This window comes from Tursiops truncatus, chromosome 2, assembly GCF_011762595.2.
Source record: "Tursiops truncatus isolate mTurTru1 chromosome 2, mTurTru1.mat.Y, whole genome shotgun sequence".
NCBI classification, from domain to species: Eukaryota; Metazoa; Chordata; class Mammalia; order Artiodactyla; family Delphinidae; genus Tursiops; species Tursiops truncatus.
Genome location: NC_047035.1, coordinates 26,644,451 through 26,658,686, shown reverse-complemented (window position 1 = coordinate 26,658,686; position 14,236 = coordinate 26,644,451). Strand labels below are relative to the sequence as shown.

The following is a 14,236-nucleotide window of genomic DNA, read 5'->3' as shown; positions in this document are numbered from 1 at the left end:
GGAGTCATAGGGCAGACTCTTATTGCCTACTGTGCCTTTTAATTAAGTTTAAATGTTTTCTAAAGTTAAAAATGTTTTTTAAAATAAATATTGAATGGCCACAAAAGAACATTTATAGAAAATGTATAAGATATAAAGAAAACCAATACAGCAACTATCCATATACCCACCATCCACTTTAAGAAAAGGAACATCACCTTTAAATTTTTCTTCCCACTCTCCTCAGAGGTAACCATTATCCTGATATATATTTTTGGTTAATCATTTGTCATTCTTTGTTTTTTTCAACTAGTTTTGACAGACATATGTATCTCTAAGCAGTATATTGTCTAGTTTTGCATGTTTTTGAACCTTGTGTAATGGAATGTTGTATTTTATAAGTTACAAGTTTCACCCATTTATGTTCTTGAGATTCATTCAGGTCTTATCCTACCAGAATCCATTCATTTTCTTACTGCCATATGTATGGTATTCCATTTTATCAGTTGACAGATATAATACAATTAACTGTTCTTGATGAACATTTCAGTCATATTCTTATGCTGTTTTACGCTATTGTGAAAAGTACTGCACCATTCTTCAGGTGAACATATGCAAAAGTTTCTCTTGGCCATTTCACAGTTCTTAGGATAGCTATATCAAAAAAAAAGAAAAAAAGTTGTTGTTTGAAGGATGTGGAGAAATTGGAAACCTTGTGCATTGCTGGTGGGAATGTAAAATAATGCAGCCACTGTGGAAAAAGATACGGTAGTTCCTCAAAAATTTAAACATAAAACTACCATGTGATCCATGGTAGTTCTGCTTCTGGATGTATACCCAAAAGAATTGAAAGCAAAGATTCAAATAGATATTTGTACACCCATGTTCATAGCAGCATTATTGACAGTAGCCAAAAAGTAGAAACAACCCAAATGTTCATCACTGGATGAATGGATAAATAAAATGTGGTATATACATTCAGTAGGTTATTACTCAGTCTGAAAGCCTTCATTATAAGAATGAAATTATGAATGTTACAACATGGATGAAGGCAACATGTTAAGTGAAATAAGCCAAACACAAAAGGATGAATACTGTATGATTCCACTTATAAGAGGTACCTAAAACAATCCAATTTGTAGAAACAGAGACTAGAATGCTGGTTGCCGGGGGCTGCAGGAGGAAGAGAATGTGGAGTTATTGTTTAATGGGTAGACAGTTTCCATTTGGGATGATGAGAAAGTTCTGGACATGGATGGTGGTAATGGTTGTGCAACAATGTGAATATACTAAATGCTACTGAACAGTATGCTTAGAAATTATTAGAATGGTACATTTTATATATATTTTACCATAATAAAAAATATGTAGCAAAACAAAGTTTTTCTAGGACAGAGTTTTTTTGTTTTGGTTTGGTTTTTTTAACATCTTTATTGGAGTATAATTGCTTTACAGTGGTGTGTTAGTTTCTGCTGTATCACAAAGTGAATCAGCTAGCTATACGTATCCATATATCCATATATCCCCTCCCTCTTGCATCTCCTTCCTACCCTCCCTATCCCACCCCTCTAGGTGGTCACAAAGCACCAAGCTGATCTCCCTGTGCTATGCAGCTGCTTCCCACTAGCTATCTATTTTACTTTTGGTGGTGTATATGTGTCCGTGCCACTCTCTCACTTCGTCCCAGCTTCCCCTTCCCCTTCCCCATGTCTTCAAGTCCATTCTCTACGTCTGCGTCTTTATTCCTGTCCTGCCCCTAGGTTCTTAAAAACCTTTTTTTTTTTTTTAGCATACGGTATTTGTTTTTCTCTTTCTGACTTAGAGTCTGCAGACTCTAGGTCCATCCGCCTTCACTACAAATAACTCAATTTCGTTTCTTTTTATGGCTGAGTAATATTCCATTGTATATATGTGCCACATCTTCTTTATCCATGCATCTGTCAATGGACACTTAGGTTGCTTCCATGTCCTGGCTATTGTAAATAGTGCTGCAATGAACATTGTGGTACATGACTCTTTTTTTTTTTTGCGGTACGCAGGCCTCTCACTGTTGTGGCCTCTCCCGTTGCGGAGCACAGGCTCGGACGTGCAGGCTCAGCGACCATGGCTCACAGGCCCAGCCGCTCCACGGCATGTGGGATCCTCCCGGACCGGGGCACAAACCCGCGTCCCCTGCATCGGCAGGCGGACTCTCAACCACTGTGCCGCCAGGGAAGCCCCTGACTCCTTTTGAATTACGGTTTTCTCCGGGTATATGCCCAGTAGTGGGATTGCTGTGTCGTATGGTAGTTCTATTTTTAGTTTTTTAACCTCCATACTGTTCTCCATAGTGGCTGTATCAATTTACATTCCGACCAACAGTGAAAGAGGGTTCCCTTTTCTTGACACCCTCTCCAACATTTATTATTTGAAGACTTTTTGATGATGGCCATTCTGACTGGTGTGAGATGATACCTCATTGTAGTTTTGATTTACATTTCTCTAATGATTAATGATCTTGAGCATCCTTTCATGTGTTTGTTGGCAATCTGTATATCTTCTTTGGAGAAATGTCTGTTTTGGTCTACTGCCCATTTTTGGATTGTTTGTTTTTTTTTTTTTGATATTGAGCTGCATGAGCTGCTTGTATATTTAGGAGATTAATCCTTTGTCAGTTGCTTCATTTGCAAATATCTTCTCCCATTCTGAGGGTTGTCTTTTTGTCTTCTTTATGGTTTCCTTGGCTGTGCAAAGATTTTTAAGTTGCATTAGGTCCCATTTGTTTATTTTTGATTTTATTTCCATTATTGTAGGAGGTGGGTCAAGAAGGATCTTGCTGTGATTTATGTCATAGTGTTCTGCCTATGTTTTCCTCTAAGAGTTTGATAGTTTCTGGCCTTACATTTAGGTCTTTAATCCATTTTTGTTTTACTTTTGTGTATGGTGTTAGGAAGTGTTCTAATTTCATTCTTTTACATGTAGCCGTCCAGTTTTCCCAACACCACTTATTGAAGAGGCTGTCTTTTCTCCCTTGTATATTCTTGCCTCCTTTGTCAAAGATAAGGTTACCCTATGTGTGTGGGTTTATCTCTGGGCTTTCTATCCTGTCCCATTGATCTATATTTCTGTTTTTGTGCCAGTACCATACTGTCTTGATTACTGTAGCTTTGTAATATAGTCTCCAGTCAGGGAGCCTGATTCCTCCAGCTCCGTTTTTCGTTCTCAAGATTGTTTTGGCTATTAGGGGTCTTTTGTCTTTCCATACAAACTGTAAAAACTCTTGTTCTAGTTCTGTGAAAAATGCCATTGGTAATTTGATAGGAATTGCATTGAATCTGTAGATTGCTTTGGGTCGTGTTGTCATTTTCACAGTGTTGATTCTTCCAATCCAAGAACATGGTATATCTCACCATCTGTTTGTATCATCTTTAATTTCTTTCATCAGTGTCTTACAGTTATCTGCATACAGGTCTTTTGCCTCCTTAGGTAGGTTTATTCCTAGGTATTTTATTCTTTTTGTTGCAGTGGTAAATGGGAGTGTTTCCTTAATTTCTTTTTCAGATTTTTCATAATTAGTGTATAGGAATGCAAGAGATTTCTGTGCATTAATTTTGTATCCTGCTACTTTACCAAATTCATTGATTGGCTCTAGTAGTTTTCTGGTAGCATCTTTAGGATTCTCTATGTGTAGTATCATGTCATCTGCAAGCAGTGACAGTTTTACTTTTTCTTTTCCGATTTGAATTCCTTTTATTTCTTTTTCTTCTCTGATTGCTAGGGCTAAAACTTCCAAAACTATGTTGAATAATAGTGGTGAGAATGGGCAACCTTGTCTTGTTCCTGATCTTGTGGAAATGGTTTCAGTTTTTCACCATTAAAAACGATGTTGGCTGTGGGTTTGTCATATATGCCCTTCATTGTGTTGAGGTAAGTTCCCTCTATGCCTACTTTCTGCAGGGTTTTTATCATAAATTGGTGTTGAATTTTGTCAAAAGCTTTTTCTGCATCTATTGAGATGATCATATAGTTTTTATGCTTCACCTTGTTAATATGGTTTATCACATTGATTGATTTGCGTATATTGAAGAATCCTTGCATTCCTGGGATAAACACCACTTGATCATGGTGTATGATCCTTTTAATGTGTTGTTGGATTCTGTTTGCCAGTATTTTGTTGAGGATTTTTACATCTATGTTCATCAGTGTTAGCGGCCTGTAGTTTTCTTTTTTTGTGACATCTTTGTCTGGTTTTGGTCTCAAGGTGATGGTGGCCTCGTAGAATGAGTTTGGGAGTGTTCCTCCCTCTGCTATATTTTGGAAGAGTTTGAGAAGGATAGGTGTTAGCTATTCTCTAAATGTTTGATAGAATTCGCCTGTGAAGCCATCTGGTCCTGGGACTTTTTTTGTTGGAAGATTTTTAATCACAGTTTCAATTTCAGTGCTTGTGATTGGTCTGTTTATAGTTTCTGTTTCTTCCTGGTTCAGCCTTGGAAATTGTGCTTTTCTAAGAATTTGTCCATTTCTTCCAGGTTGTCCATTTTTTTGTCATAGAGTTGCTTGCAGTAATCTCTCATGATCTTTTGTATTTCTGCAGTGTCAGTTGTTACTTCTTTTTCATTTCTAATTCTGTTGATTTGAGTCTTCTCCCTTTTTTTCTTCATGAATCTGGCTAATGGTTTATCAATTTTATCTTCTCAAAGAACCAGCTTTTAGTTTTATTGATCTTTGCTATCGTTTCCTTCATTTCTTTTTCATTTATTTCTGAACTGATCTTTATGATTTCTTTCCTTCTGCTAACTTTGGGGTTTTTTTGTTCTTCTTTCTCTATTTGCTTTAGGTGTAAGGTTAGGTTGTTTATTTGAGATGTTTCTTGTTTCTTGATGTAGGATTGTATTGCTATAAACTTCTCTCTTAGAACTGCTTTTGCTGCATCCCATAGGTTTTGGGTTGTCGTGTTTTCATTGTTATTTGTTTCTAAGTTTTTTTGATTTCCTCTTTGATTTCTTTAGTCATCTCTTGGTTATTTAGTAGCGTATTGTTTAGCCTCCTTGTGTTTGCATTTTTAAAGTTTTTTTCCTGTAATTGATATCTAGTCTCATAGCATTGTGGTCAGAAAAGATACTTGATACGATTTCAGTTTTCTTAAATTTACCAAGGCTTGATTTGTGACCCAAGATATGATCTATCCTGGAGAATGTTCCATGAGCACTTGAGAAGAAAGTGTATTCTGTTTTTGGATGGAACGTCCTATAAATATCAATTAAGTCCATCTTGTTTAATGTGTCATTTATAGCTTGTGTTTAATTATTTATTTTCATTTTGGATGATCTGCCCGTTCATGAAAGTGGGGTGTTAAAGTCCCCTACTGTGATTGTGTTACTGTTGCTTTCCCCTTTTATGGCTGTTAGCATTTGCCTTATGTATTGAGGTGCTCCTATGTTGGGTGCGTAAATATTTACAATTTTTATATCTTCTTCTTGGATTGATTCCTTGATCATTATGTAGTGTTCTTCTTTGTCTCTTGTAATAGTCTTTATTTTAAACTCTAGTTTGTCTGATATGAGAATTGCTACTCTAGCTTTCTTTTTTTTGTTTGTTTTTTTGGTTTTTGTTTTGTTTTGTTTTTTTTGCGGTACACAGGCCTCTCACTGTTGTGGCCTCTCCGGCTGTGGAGCACAGGCTCCGGACACATAGGCTCAGCGGCCATGGCTCATGGGCTCAGCCACTCCGCGGCATGTGGGATCTTCTCAGACCGGGGCACGAACCTGTGTCCCCTGCATCGACAGGCGGACTCTCAGCCCCTGCGCCACCAGGGAAGCCCCCTAGCTTTCTTTTGATTTCCATTTGCATGGAATATCTTTTTGCATCCTCTCATTTTCAGTCTGTATGTGTCCCTAGGTCTGAAGTGGGTTTCTTGTAGACAGCGTATATATGGGTCTTGTTTTTGTATCCATTCAGCAAGTCTTTGTCTTTTAGTTGGAACATTTAATCCATTTACATTTAAAGTAATTATCGATATGTATGTTCCTGTTACCATTTTCTGAATTGTTTTGGGTTTGTTATTGTAAGTTTTTCCATTCTCTTGTGTTTCCTGCCTAGAGAAGTTCCTTTAGCATTTGTTGTAGAGCTGGTTTGGTGGTGCTGAATTCTCTTAGCTTCTGCATGTCTGTAAAGGTTTTAATTTCTCCATCGAATCTGAATGAGATCCTTTCTGGGTAGAGTAATCTTGGTTGTAGGTTTTTTCCCTTTCATCACTTTAAATATGTCCTACCACACCCTTCTGCCTTGCAGAGTTTCTGCTGAATGATCAGCTGTTAACCTTATGGGGATTCCCTTATATGTTATTTGTTGCTTTTCCCTTGCTGCTTTTAATATTTTTTCTTTGTATTTAATTCTTGATAGTTTGATTTATATGTGTCTTGGCATGTTTCTCCTTGGATTTATCCTGTATGGGACTCTCTGCACTTCCTGGACTTGATTGACTATTTCCTTTCCCATATTAGAGAAGTTTTCAACTATAATCTTTTCAAGTATTTTCTCCCTTTCTTTTTCTCTTCTTCTGGGACCCCCTATAATTCAAATGTTGGTGCATTTAATGTTGTCCCAGAGGTCTCTGAGACTGTCCTCAATTCTTTTCATTCTTTTTTCTTTATTCTCCTCTGTGGTAGTTATTTCCACTATTTTATCTTCCAGGTCACTATCTGTTCTTTGGCCTCAGTTATTCTGCTATTGATTTCTTCTAGAGAATTTTTAATTTCATTTATTGTGTTGTTTATCATTGTTTGTTTGCTCTTTAGTTCTTCTAGGTTCTTGTTAAACATTTCTTTTATTTTCTCCATTCTGTTTCCAGGATTTTCTATCATCTTTACTGTCATTACTCTGAATTCTTTTTGAGGTAGACTGCCTATTTCCTCTTCATTTGTTTGGTCTGGTGGGTTTTACCTTGCTTCTTCATCTGCTGTGTATTTCTCTGTCTTCTCATTTTGCTTAACTTACTGAGTTTTTTGGGTCTTCTCTTCACAGTCTGCAGGTTTGTATTTTCCATTGTTTTTGGTGTCTGCCGCCAGTGGGTAATGTTGGCTCCGTGGGATGTGTAGGCTTCCTGCTGGAGGGGACTGGTGCCTGTGTTCTGATGGATGAGGCTGGATCTTGTCTTTCTGGTGGGCAGGACCATGTCTGGTCGTGTGTTTGTGACCTTATTATGATTTTAGGCAGCCTCACTGCTAATGGGTGGGGTTGTGTTCCTGTCTTGCTAGTTGTTTGGCATGGGGTATCCAGCACTGGAGCTTGCTGGTCGTTGAGTGGAGCTGGTTCTTAGAGTTGAGACGGAGATCTCTGGGAGAGCTCTCACCGATTGATATTACAAGTGGCCGGGAGGTCTCTGGTGGACCATTGTCCTGATCTCAGCTCTCCCACCTCAGAGGCTCAGGCCTGACACCCGGCTGGAGCACCAAGACCCAGTTCTTGGAGAAGGGGCCCTTGCAATTTCTAAGGAGCAGGGTTTCTCTGTAACTGCTGTGTCCATGAGATCACAAAGAAAGTTCTCATTTTCTGAAGGAAATGTATCCAGAGAAGCAGATTGTACAGTTTCCATAGTCTAATTCCTCTTCTTTGGATAGGACTCCTCAAAAAGGTAACAAGCCAAGAATCTAGGACAGTTTTTTCACCATGGTTGGTGAGCATCTAGTAATGGTAGTTATAGTTTTATGAAATTTATTTTCACTTAAATAGGAGTGAATGAGCACATGTGTGTGAGAAATAGAGAGAGAGAGAGAGATTTGGGTGGTGATGTCAGATGTATTTCTTGCTGCTATGGTTGAGTTTCCAAAATGTTTGAAATCCACTACCCTCTAAAAACTCTTGTATATGTGCCATGGAGTTAATAGCTTTCAAGGTTTTTTTTTTTTTTTTCTTTCTGAAATTTATGTTTGAATGTTGGGTGTACCTGTAAATCTGAAATAAACCCTTGGGTGCACTATGATATAATCTAATCTTTTTCATTAAGAAAAAAAAAGTATTGGTCATGACCCACTACATTGATTTTGTGACACATAATTTGAAAATTACTTTTCTAGGTTATATTCCTAGGAATGGAATTATTGTAACAGGATAAAAGCGAAACTTTTTAACATTTTGCTCTATTTTAGTGTCTATATTTGTTTTCAACAGTGGGGGTATGATGGTGGTTTGTACTGCTCTGCTCAGGGGGCATTTGGAGATGTGAGGACAGTGTTTCGTTGTCACAATGACTGGGGAATGCTTTTGGCATTCAGGGACAGGGTCCAGAATGGTAAGTGTCCTAAAAAAAATAGGACAGCCCTGCACAAGCAATGATTATCCTGTCCAGAATGTCTTAATGTGCTTGTTGAAAAACCATGGGCTTGGTGTGTGATTTTTCTACCATTTGCCTTATTATTCAGTATTTATTGGTGACACCGTCATATTGGAGGCATAGGATGTTGTAGAAAGAGCAGAGGGCTTGGAGTCCAGTATATGAGTTTGAGTCTTGCTACTTAACCAGCCCAGTTGTGTCCCTGAACAAATTATCCGCTTTCTCTATGCCTTAGTTTTCTGATCCAGGAAATGGAGATGACGATACCTACTTCTAAGAGTTTGCATTAAGAAATAAGATTATAAGTATACGTTGTTTACACAGTACAGTGCCTGGCACATAAATGCTTAATAAGTGATTATTACTACATTATGAATTTGTACTACTGAATTTATTCATTTGTTCAGTTAAACCCATTTTCTGAGGTGGAGAAATACAATACTTATCTTACTTAAATCTTGCCTTTATTTTTTGGTTTAAAAAAAAAAAGAAACTTTATGTGGCCACTTGGTTTAATAGGACATAAAGTATAAGAATTAAGAAAGTTTTGTGTTGACATCTCTCTCATTCTAATTTGTCTCCTTTTGACTTTTTTCCTCCTTACTTTTATTGTAACACCCTTACCAGTTCACATGGATGCAGTGGAGCCAACCATACCAGCATCACAGGCCCCCAAATCTCCGAACTCTGAGTGGTTGGTCAGGACCTCTGCTGCAGAGAAAACCACTGACTCAACTGCAGCTACATTTTTTAAAATGCCACAAGAAAAGAGCCCTGGATACGGCTAGACAGCAGAATTTCACCCACCAAGAGCCGACTAGATGTTGCTGAAACAAATATTAGACTTTGTATTATATTGTCTTGCATATCTTAATTGACGTTCCCAGTCCTTTCGCCACCAGGACTGACTCCTCTTCAAAGAAGTGGACTCTTTCTCTTAGAAAATCATATTGTGAAAATCTTTTTTTTTAATTGTAAAATATTAGGACAGCAATTTTTTAAAAAAAGGTCATCCTATGCTCTATTTGTTACATTGCTATTGCTGTCCCAGCAGTTACCTACAGCTCTGTTTACAGAGCTGTTGCTGTTTTGCAGGTATGTCTTTTTTCTTGAAGAACTAGTAACTGCTTTTGCATATTTTTTGTGTAGAGCTTTTAATACCATTTGAGGAAGTTCCAAATTTGCAGCCAGTTCCAGACAAAGTTAAACACAGATTTAAGATCTGTGTGTGGAATTGTTTGCAGGAGATAAGGCTTGCCTTTGAGCCTGGTCTTGATTCAAGCAGAGTGCCAATAAGATAAATCCACCAAATACTCAATTTGGAGCCTCAGAAAAGACTACCAGCAGCATGGGCCTTGGAAGCTTACTCCATTTTTCTAGATGTCCTGTTGGAATCGCCAGCAGCTGCGTTGTACTTTGCCTCATCTCCAAAGTCTGTGTTCTACTGAAAGAGGACCTATATATATATACACACACAGATCGGTGTCATGAAGAAGGTGCTTTAGGTGTACAGCAAACTTAAAATAGTGGATTGTGTCTTAATACTTCATGTTGCGGTGTAAGCCTTTATGTACTAAACAAGACTTTTATTGTTAGTATTATAGGTCAATAACCTGTAGCAGAAATTCATACTCTATTATAATAATGGCTTTTTGAGGCCATACTTTGGGGAGGAAAAATGTCTTTTTGACATACCTTTATACTTGGTATGTTTATGACGGCTCAGCTGCATGAAGAGTTATATATACAGCCATGCCTCAAGTTGGATGCTCCTTTGTCAAAATGAGGAATAAGTGACTGCCTAGAGCTTCTGAAGAAAAGCCACCCTTTCTAAAAAAGTATTATCAAGATTGTCTCTCATTGAGGGACCTGGTTGGCAGAAGGGCCCTTTTTTGTACAAATTGAATGCTTTTACTCTGAGATACACAGAAGCCATTCTCAAGTGTCCGCCGCTCTTGTGACATTCTAGAGGAACTCCCACCCCTGCACCTGCTAGGACAGAGCCTCCTTTCTTTCCCTGAAGCGCAGTTGTCCTTTCTCACACACAATTTAATGGTGGGCCGCTCTGTCGTGTTCCTTTAAAAATTGTTGTCCTTATCAGTGGTAGCGCCAGAATGTCCTTGTCAGTGGTGTGGGTGTGAATCTGGTGGGAAAGGGGTACTGGAAGCTAAGTTTACATAGTACTTAATGTAAGACTGAGAACATGGCAGTTGTCCACAACAAGGAATATGGTGGAGGGAGGGGTGGGTGGAGATTACGGCATGATGAGTAGTGCTAAAGCCAGCCCAGCATCCCTGGGAGCCACCCAGATTCTTGTGCAGTCGTGAGTGTACTTCCCTTCCTATGGCTGCACCCATAGCAGAATAGAAAACATAATGTCTGTTGAATATAAAGTGGTTCTACTCAGTTGTTTTAGTGATGAAGGTATCTTTTTGTTGTAATATGTGCATTCTTACCTAGTCCCAATAGTGTCCCGAGGCACACATTTCTAACATAATTTGTTGGATTTAAGGGAGAAATTCATGAACATAATAATTTTATTTTCTTTGCACTAAGCTCCATGGCTCATTCAGAGATCAGTCCTGTGATCATCGCCTGTTAAGACCTCTGTAGTTCGGGTAGCATCTTTTTCTTCATGACATGTAGCCTAATAATTCTCCTTTCTACCTGTGATTAAAAATCACTTACATGTACAACTTTATTTACCTTTTAAACATCTATGATGTAAAGGTAGGTGATTGCTACCATTTTATAGAGTCAAGAACAGTCTTAGTGACTTGCCCCAAATCTCATAATCAAGTCAAGACTAAAATCCCAGACTTACAGACTTTCTTGGCCCTGGGTTATAATCTTTGGGTTGTCATTGATAGACCTGAGTCACTCTGAGACTCATATTTTTGAAACAGTATGCCAGATAAACAGAATGTTTATCATCTTTCTTGTTCAAGCTTTCCTACATATTTTGAATACTTTCAATGGGGAGCAACCCAAAATGCCATATCTGTAATAACTAGGAGAGAAAATTAATTGCCTAAGAGAATAGCCATTAAGCACACAAATATTCTTCCAATACAGGGTTGTAAATTGTGCTCCTTATTTTAAGCTGCTGCATGAGCATGCTTACAGAATTATTCACCGACTTATTCTGCTTGTTTTTTATATGAGTCAATTCCAGAGGAATACTCTTAGTATCAAGTGTATTTTGAATCTTAAATTTTAAATTTCCTTTTTATATGGCAAAGTGTATAATGTCATAAATTAAGAGAAATCTGTTACCTTTCAACAAAAGGTATAATTTCAAAATCGGGTTTTGAAATCTGTTGAAAAAAAATTATAGCTTGGCTTCTTTTGAGGATAATCATTGAGCTCACTTGTGTTTGATCTGCTCAAAAGTAATAACCGAAGCAGAGTTCCACAGTTCTTCCTAATTTCAGGATTCTGATTTATCCCAGCTTGCTGTCCAGTCTGCTTGTCTAAATCCTAATCTTGGGTTTTTTCACAATGGGCGAAAACATTATGTACTTGCATGAGCATCATTCATAAAGGATAGTTTTGCTTACGGGTTTAAGGGAATTTGAGATTATTTTTCAGGTGCAGTATTTTAAAGGGAACAACTTCATTTGCATCAAAACTTGTGTTGCTTTTTGGTAAGAACTGTTCAGAAGAGTTAATTAATAGCTGTTTACATGGTGCCGAGTTTGGAGGGGCAGAGTATGATCTTTATTGAGTGGTGTGTTCTCGATAAATAGGCCTCATTTAGCCTTGAATTCTTTAGAAATCAAATGCAATTGGAAATTTCAGGTGACAAAGTTTTGCTGGGCTATAGAAACAGGCTGCAAATGAGGCCATTTTGGCAGCAAAATGACCAAAAGCTGAAATAAAGCTTCTTAATCTGTGATGCTTATGGCATCCTTTGCTAAGTAAAGCTCAATACCTAGGAGAGGTAATTTAAACTACTTGTGAATCCCAAATAGGTGAATCTGACATATCTCTACTTTGGAACCAGAAATGCAGTCTAGATCACAGCATAGCAAGTTCTGATGCTAAAAGTACAGGAGCAGAGTTATCATAGCAGTGAGTCATTTAGAGGTGAACGAGTCTCAGAGTGTCACGTGAGGAAGGAGCTAGGTGGCACTGTCATTGCTGGTGTGATGGGTTCTCCACTTCGGCTCTAGGAAAAGGCTCCTGGGGATGCCTGATTCATTTCAAGCCTTTGCTTTATTTTGGCTTCACTACCACGATTCTGAGCCACAAGCTTTTGTATTTCCTGGGGATTAAGCTGTGTAAAAATACAGCATTAGCCGTATTCAGCATTCTGTATATTTGGTGAACCTTATCTGAGCTGGGATGAGAACAGAGTGGCTTTCTCTAGCAGCAGTGGATACAGTCTAGTTGGGGGCATAGCTTATAGTCTGTATCATGGTTCATGGGATGGTGGGAGGGGTGGCAGAAGCGGTTTGCTCTTGCTGTCAGCTGCTTCCTTTGCTAATGTTTCAGCTGCCCATTTTACTTGTCAGTATTTCCTTATCTCCCTCTCCAGTTGTGACAGTTAGTGTAGTTACTGATAGTGACAGCAATCAGGTTGGGTTCCTACCCCATGAGAAAACTGGCACAGAGGAAAAAAGGTGAGGAAATTGGTGGGTTCTGCTATTAGCACTAAACACAAGTGGCCCACACATGCTTTCATTAAGATCACGAAACAGATGAACATCAAGATCACGAAACAGATGAACATCAAATGCCTGGAAATAGCAACATGGAAAAGAAACAAAGGAAATTGAGTGATCTTGCCGAAGAGTGTGGATTAGAAGGTTTTTAACAAGCCCAGCAAAACAAACTTACGGCCAAAAGAAGAAGTTTTCCTGCCACTGCCCTGCACTGCACTTGGTAAAATTGTCAAATGTGGGGGAAAAAAAATTTTCCAAGCACAGTATTGAAGAATGGGGCAGATCCTGAAGATGTTCACCAAGGAAAGGAATCTTGGCAAGGTTCAGACTGGGAAGGCAAGGGGAAGAGAAGGAGATGCTTAGAGCAGGGCTGCTAGGGCCCCGAGATCAACAGCATGCATACATTCTCCGCCCACCGCAGATCTGCTGAATCAGAAACTCTGAGGGTGAGGCCCAGGGGTCTTTTACCAGCCCTCCAGGGGACTTGATGTTTAAGAACGATGCACAATGATGTTTAAGAACCGCAGGCTTTGCCACAGTTAAAAAGAAGTGTTTTAATATACTGGTGTCCCCCCCAAGCTCTGAGGTGCTCTTATACTTTACTCCATAAGTATGGAGATGTTTTGTATATGGTTCTTTGCAGAAACTGTTAAATGTCTTTATTTCCCATACTTTTTCCCTCAAGTTCCTGAAAGATCTCCTGGAAATATTGAGAAAGGATGATGTGGAGAAAAATGCCATTGAGGCCATTTTTAGATGGATAGAAACAACCTTTTAAAAGTGGATTAAAGTATAACAATGGATTTTTAGTCTGTGAGTGATCATTGATTTTCATAACCGACAGTAAAACATTTGTGTAAGATACTGCCATCCGTGATTTTATGATACCTGTTCGTTACATCTTAGTTTCATGGGAAAATGTCATATATTTTCATAATGATGAAGTCTTTAAGTATGGCTCACAAAAATGAAGAAAATAATTGGAAGAAAAAAACACCCTGAGTACATAGCTATTGTGTAATAAATACCTGTTGAATTATTGGTAATCTTTTGCTGGGAATTAATCTCAGTACTTCAGAGCATGTAAAAATCAATTTTCAGTGATCCCACTTAATCACACCTTACTGTCTTTGTTTTACATTTTCAACTAGTGATTCCACAGGGGTTGGGAACCAGTAGTAACAACATGTTGTATTTTTTCATCGTCTGACTTACGATTCAGTGTTTCAGAAGACAGTACTCTAATCTTAAAGCTTTGAAGTGGTGTTATGGTCATTTT

General features: G+C 38.3%; 1 protein-coding gene across 12 annotated transcripts in view; it reads left to right on the top strand.

Annotated features, from left to right (window-relative positions):
- Positions 1 to 13,760, top strand: part of GPATCH2L (G-patch domain containing 2 like) — a 62,882-nt gene extending 49,122 nt beyond the window's left edge. For 7 of the 12 annotated variants that reach the window (XM_019920607.2, XM_019920615.3, XM_019920590.2 and 4 more), the window contains one exon: positions 8,918 to 13,760. In XM_019920607.2, the coding sequence (XP_019776166.1) occupies positions 8,918 to 9,121 (204 nt within the window). In that variant the 3' untranslated portion in view covers positions 9,122 to 13,760. The other 5 variants (XR_002173346.2, XR_002173350.2, XM_073800205.1 and 2 more) reach the window with 3 other exon arrangements.
- Positions 13,761 to 14,236: the final 476 nt, after the last annotated feature.